At 39.9% G+C, this 5,265-nt stretch overlaps 2 protein-coding genes across 5 annotated transcripts; one reads left to right on the forward strand and one right to left on the reverse strand.

Moving 5' to 3' along the window:
- Positions 1–2,925, forward strand: LOC106319807 (sulfhydryl oxidase 2). Of its 2 annotated transcripts, none has more exons than XM_013758201.1 (12): positions 1–345; positions 547–571; positions 654–746; positions 827–1,008; positions 1,145–1,214; positions 1,309–1,368; positions 1,453–1,529; positions 1,618–1,759; positions 1,839–1,879; positions 1,961–2,107; positions 2,178–2,612; positions 2,703–2,925. In XM_013758201.1, the coding sequence occupies exons 1-12, from the start codon at positions 125–127 to the stop codon at positions 2,722–2,724; spliced, it is 1,515 nt and encodes a 504-aa protein (XP_013613655.1). In that variant the 5' UTR covers positions 1–124; the 3' UTR covers positions 2,725–2,925. The 2 variants fall into 2 exon arrangements, with proteins under 2 accessions (XP_013613655.1, XP_013613651.1); XM_013758197.1 differs by having other exon boundaries at positions 2–345; positions 1,300–1,368; positions 2,703–2,924.
- Positions 2,926–3,056: 131 nt separating this feature from the next.
- On the reverse strand, positions 3,057–4,911 carry LOC106325791. 3 transcript variants are annotated; one of them, XM_013763838.1, is made up of 6 exons: positions 4,391–4,544; positions 3,993–4,325; positions 3,823–3,894; positions 3,546–3,752; positions 3,386–3,466; positions 3,057–3,317 (listed from the first exon to the last, which is right to left on the reverse strand). In XM_013763838.1, the coding sequence occupies exons 2-6, from the start codon at positions 4,239–4,241 to the stop codon at positions 3,138–3,140; spliced, it is 789 nt and encodes a 262-aa protein (XP_013619292.1). In that variant the 5' UTR covers positions 4,242–4,325; positions 4,391–4,544; the 3' UTR covers positions 3,057–3,137. The 3 variants fall into 3 exon arrangements, with proteins under 3 accessions (XP_013619292.1, XP_013619293.1, XP_013619291.1); XM_013763839.1 differs by having other exon boundaries at positions 4,488–4,505; XM_013763837.1 differs by lacking the exon at positions 4,391–4,544 and adding an exon at positions 4,627–4,911 and having other exon boundaries at positions 3,058–3,317.
- Positions 4,912–5,265: the final 354 nt, after the last annotated feature.

Consider the following 5,265-nt stretch of genomic DNA (forward strand, 5'->3'; position numbering starts at 1 on the left):
ATTTTTTCATTACTCGAGGAGGGAAGCGCTTTCTACAGATCTTCTCTTGTCTTTGGTCTTTGCTTCCTAACGCACAAACTTTGAAATCTCTGAGCGTTCGGATTCAACAGTTAGATTCGATTTGATGTCTTTAGCACATCTGGTTCTGTTCGCCGGTTTACTCAGCCTTGTAATAGTCGCGTCTTCTTCTTCTTCTTCTCCGGGCTCACGCTCAATTCTCCGAGATATATCCGGTGAAAACGCCGATCAGAAAGACAGAGCTGTCGAATTGAACAGTTCCAACTTCGATTCAGTTCTTCGCGACACCCCAGCCAAGTATGCCGTCGTCGAGTTCTTCGCTCACTGGTAAGTCCTCCCATCCTCCAAACCCTAGAAAACTTGAATTCGATTGCTTAGAATGAAAGTTCCAGTTTTGGTTGGTGGGTTCTTCACCTTTTTCCACCTAAAGTTTGGTACTGGATCTAGCGTGGAAAAGAATCTAACTTTATCATATCCTATTCGTTGCAAAGGGTTTAACTTTATATCATTGATTTGTGTATTGTCTAGGTGTCCTGCCTGCAGAAACTACAAGGTAACGTAACTATTCCACGTCTGTGATCATGCGTTGTTTCTCTGAAGGTTTTTCTTTGACTGAAACTGTTACTCTTGTACAGCCTCATTATGAGAAGGTGGCAAGGCTTTTCAATGGACCAGACGCGATACATCCTGGAATCGTTTTGATGACGAGAGTTGATTGTGCAATGAAGGTACTTCCTTCATGTTCCTAATTTACCTATGGATTGTTTGGATTCACTGTTTCCGATTATGACTACCCCGGGCAGCGCAGACGAATACCAAGCTCTGTGACAGGTTCTCTGTTTCGCATTACCCAATGCTCTTTTGGGGTCCTCCATCAAAGTTTGTCTCTGGCAGTGGGGAACCTAAAAAGGAGAAAAGCGAGATTGTTGTTATCGATGATGCCCGCACAGCTGAGCGTTTGCTTAAATGGATTAACAAGCAGACACATAGGTTTGCGCCTTTGCACTTTTTTTTATCTTCAGCATCTTTGAAGCCTATTTCTATATCTTTATTTAGTTTGCCACCATCGTCAATCCTCTATCTACATCCTACTTATCTCTGTTTTGTTTATCGATTTTGTTTGTAGCTCTTATGGCCTGGATGATAAGAAGTTCGAAAATGAACATGTCCGGACAAATATAACAGACTACAAACAGGTTCTGAGACTAACTTTGCTGATACTAGTAGTGTTTCTTCTAACATCAAACTGCTTAAAGAGAACAGGATGTTGATTTGCCACAGATTTCTCAGGCTGTGTATGACATTGAGGAAGCAACCGCAGAAGCTTTTGATATAATTTTATCAAACAAGGTAGACGAATCAGTATGATTTTTGTGTGTGTTTGTATAACCCTTCTTTCCATATCAACAAGTAGTTCCGTGATATTCACCACAGGTCATTAAATCATCTGAAACAAGTGCGTCATTCATTAGATTTATCCAGCTTCTAGCAGCACATCATGCCTCCAGGAGGTAAAATTAAACTCTCACCATACTAATGTCTACATTTCTGTTTCGATGGTCACCTTTTTTCCCACACTGTCTGTATCTTGTAATCTAGGTGTCGGAAGGGAGCTGCAGAGATTCTAGTGAACTACGATGACTTATGCCCTTCTGGAAAATGCTCTTACGAATCATCTGGAGGGAAAGATACCCTTGGAAGCTTCCCTATTTGTGGAAAGGATCTTCCTCGTGGATATTACGTTAGTGCAGTTCTCTTACTGTCTTTTTCCTGTTTAATCCACTTTGGATATCTGATTGTCCTAATGTCTTATTTGGCAGATGTTTTGCCGTGGCAGCAGGAACGATACTCGTGGATTCAGGTACTTTATTCGATTTGTATACTATCATCCTTCTGTTTGGATCACTAGTATCTGAAGTATTCCTCAAATGATTGATTGTAGCTGCGGATTATGGGTTCTGTTTCATTCACTTTCCGTGAGGATCGAGGATGGAGAAAGCCATTTTGCATTCTCCACAATATGTGATTTCGTCAACAACTTCTTCATGTGTGATGAGTGCCGACTTCATTTCAACGACATGTGCTTAAGGTAAACATTGTACTGTTCTTGGTCAATGACTCGCGTTCTTTGCTTATCTAACCATGTGTTTCTTGGACAGTGTAAAGACTCCATTCAAAAAGGCGCGTGACTTCGTCTTGTGGGTGTGGAGCTCGCACAACAAGGTCAACGAGAGACTCATGAAGGACGAAGCTTCTCTCGGTAGTGGTGACCCCGAGTTCCCCAAGATCATATGGCCACCGAGGGCCCTTTGCCCATCCTGCTATATCTCGAGTGACGAGAAAAGCATAGAGTGGGACCACGACAATGTCTACAAGTTCGTGAAGAGTTACTATGGGCCCAAGCTCGTCTCCCTTTACAAGGAAAAGAGTGTCGTGGGGAGCAAGGAAGAGACCGTCTCAGCCACCGGGGAAGACTTGACAGTAGCCACCAACGCTCTGGTTGTGCCGGTTGGAGCTGCGTTGGCAATAGCAGTCGCCAGCTGTGCATTTGGGGCGCTTGCTTGTTACTGGAGAACACAGCAGAAGAACCGAAAGTATTGTCTATCTACTTACATCTAATGATAGCTACCAACTGCCTTCCGTATGTTCTCTTACCTCTTTGTGTCCATTTTTTACCTTCTCAGGCCGAGGAGAAGCTGGAACTGAAGTACTAGAAGCTGAGCTCTTGATGTTTCCATAACTTACAGACAACAAAAACAAAAAGGCTCTTTGTTTGAAGTTGAGAGATCCCAAAGTTGTATGCGGCAGGTTCTTTCCTTTTAGATTGTGTCTCTGATTTTTGAAAGTGTGTACAGATTCTTCAATGCGCATATACTCTTGCGAGTGTTGGGATCTTTTATAGAAAATCTTTACAATATAATTAATTTCTATCTGACCAAATGAATCTTATGTCTCTAGTCTTGGCCTCTTGGGTGACGCGATGAGAAGAGAGCTTTGCCAATTAGATACTTTTTTTTCTTTTGTTCAATCTGTTAAAATCCAGTTCAACACTTTACATGTATAAGTGAGAGTATATTTAGAGAGACATTGTTTATGCGAAAGGAAAATAAACAATGCTCTCATGGCACTCCTATAACGTAAGATTGCGTTTGAGGGAAGCGCCACAACTCTGCTTCTTCATCAGATGAATCTTCAGAGTCAGAGGTTTCTAAGGTCGGAGAATGGCGGCGACAGGTGGCGACTGCTTTGGTGACGATATAGATTGGTAGCACGATCCCGAGTATTCTCAGAAACAACAACTAAACAACCAAATTAAAAACAATTAGGTTGTCATCATCAAATCCATGAGAAGATTAAATAATCTCACCGTGAACAAAGGGAAGACATGGAGGTTTGAACCGGTGAGGACTAAGGGGAGCGTGTGTCGGAGAATCAGAAGAGCCATGAACTGCATATTGTAAACAGAACACATGAGTCAATAAGGTAAGGTTTGGCGTGAAAAAAAAAGAGAGTCGTGGTTTGCGCACGATGAGAACAAGGGAACGGCAACAGATGAAGCTTGTGGAGGAAGAAAGAGGATATTGATGATGGTCGTCGAGGAAAGTGGGATCTGCAGGTACAACTGTGATGAAACGATGCTCACGTTGAGACACTCCCCAGTTTCCCCTGAAATGAAGAGGAACATGACCTAACTCTAACAATGGAGATGGTGCTGTATAGCCCGGCTTAAACTCCTGAACACAACACATCGAAAATATAACCACATACATTCGATTTTCAAGAAGAGGATCTAGAGAAAAGAACCTGATGGCAAATCTCGCAAGTGGTGTCTCCTTTCTCGTTACACCATCTCTGCACGCACTTCCTATGTGCATACTGTCAACAACAACAACAAAATGGATCATCTAATGTCAAACCAGTGACTCTGATATTCTGAATCTCAAATGTTTGTATTTATGTGACTATGTCTTTACCTTCAAGCTACCGCTGCAAGAACAAGGAGACTCCATATTTGAATCCAAATCCTCGTCGTGACAAATCCTACACTGCACCATCTTCAAATCTCCATTACGCAGCTTCTCAAGTGTTTTCTCGTCCAGGATTCTACATTCCTCCTCAACGGGTGCGTTGCCTTGCAACATACGGTTCCTGCTCTGAATAGCTTCCTCAATCGTCGCTTCTGTTATCAACCGATCCACCAGGAGCACGAAATGATCTCCCATGATGGATATATAGAAACTTGCACCTTAAGAAACTCCTCTTTTTATTAGTATTATATTCTTCTCCCCTTTTCTTTATGCTGCGAACTGATGATGATAAATGGGGTTAGGGTCAGAATCATTTCACAGAAGCATTCGCATTCAATGCTTACTTGAACATGTGAATTAGAATCTTCTCCTTAATGAAAGAGATGCAAAAAAATCTCTTTCTAGAAAAAAACGGTTCAGATCAAGCAAACATAAATATACCCAAGAATCTGAATTTATCCAGATGATGATGAAAACACAAGTTGTGAACGAAATCGAAACGAGTCATATAATTAAAAAAAAAACAAAATATGAAAAAGAAAAAGAAAACGAAAAGACAGGAAAAAGATAAGAGGCAGACCTGAAGGTTAGGACAGGAGAAAGAGGGTTCTACTTGTACGGTTGTCTTCTCTTTTTGTCGGAAAGGAGAAGAAATGGAAAAGCGAAGGAAGAGGAGACTTTTAATTAGAAGTAAGAGAATCTGTCTTTTCCTGAAGCTAAAGCTTAATGAAAGCTTCCTTTCTTTCTATCTTGAACTCCGAATTATTCAGGAGATGATAAAGAGAGAAAGGGTTATGTGTGTTTACAGATGAAGCAATGAGATTGAGTATAGATTCTTGAATCTTATGATTATTACTATACTTTATCTCCATAAATATATCAACATCACTGGAGACGTATGCGTATATAGTACGTGGATATATAGCTCATGTAGTAGATACATTACATAACGTGGCCTTTTTAATTTGTAAATAATTGAAACTTGGAGTTTTCCTGCGCCATGCGCAGAAATAGTAATTTTTAACATAACATTTTTTATTTCAAAAGAAAATTTTGATTTATATTTCAACATTATTAATTTATATTTTAACTTCAATTGTTATAAAAAATCATAAATTTATTTTTGTAATCTTATTTCTTTTGATTTGCTATAACTATTTAAATTTGATTTGATTTTAAATATATATATATATATATATATATATATATATATATATAT

Source organism: Brassica oleracea, chromosome C2 (assembly GCF_000695525.1).
Source record: "Brassica oleracea var. oleracea cultivar TO1000 chromosome C2, BOL, whole genome shotgun sequence".
Lineage (NCBI taxonomy): Eukaryota > Viridiplantae > Streptophyta > Magnoliopsida > Brassicales > Brassicaceae > Brassica > Brassica oleracea.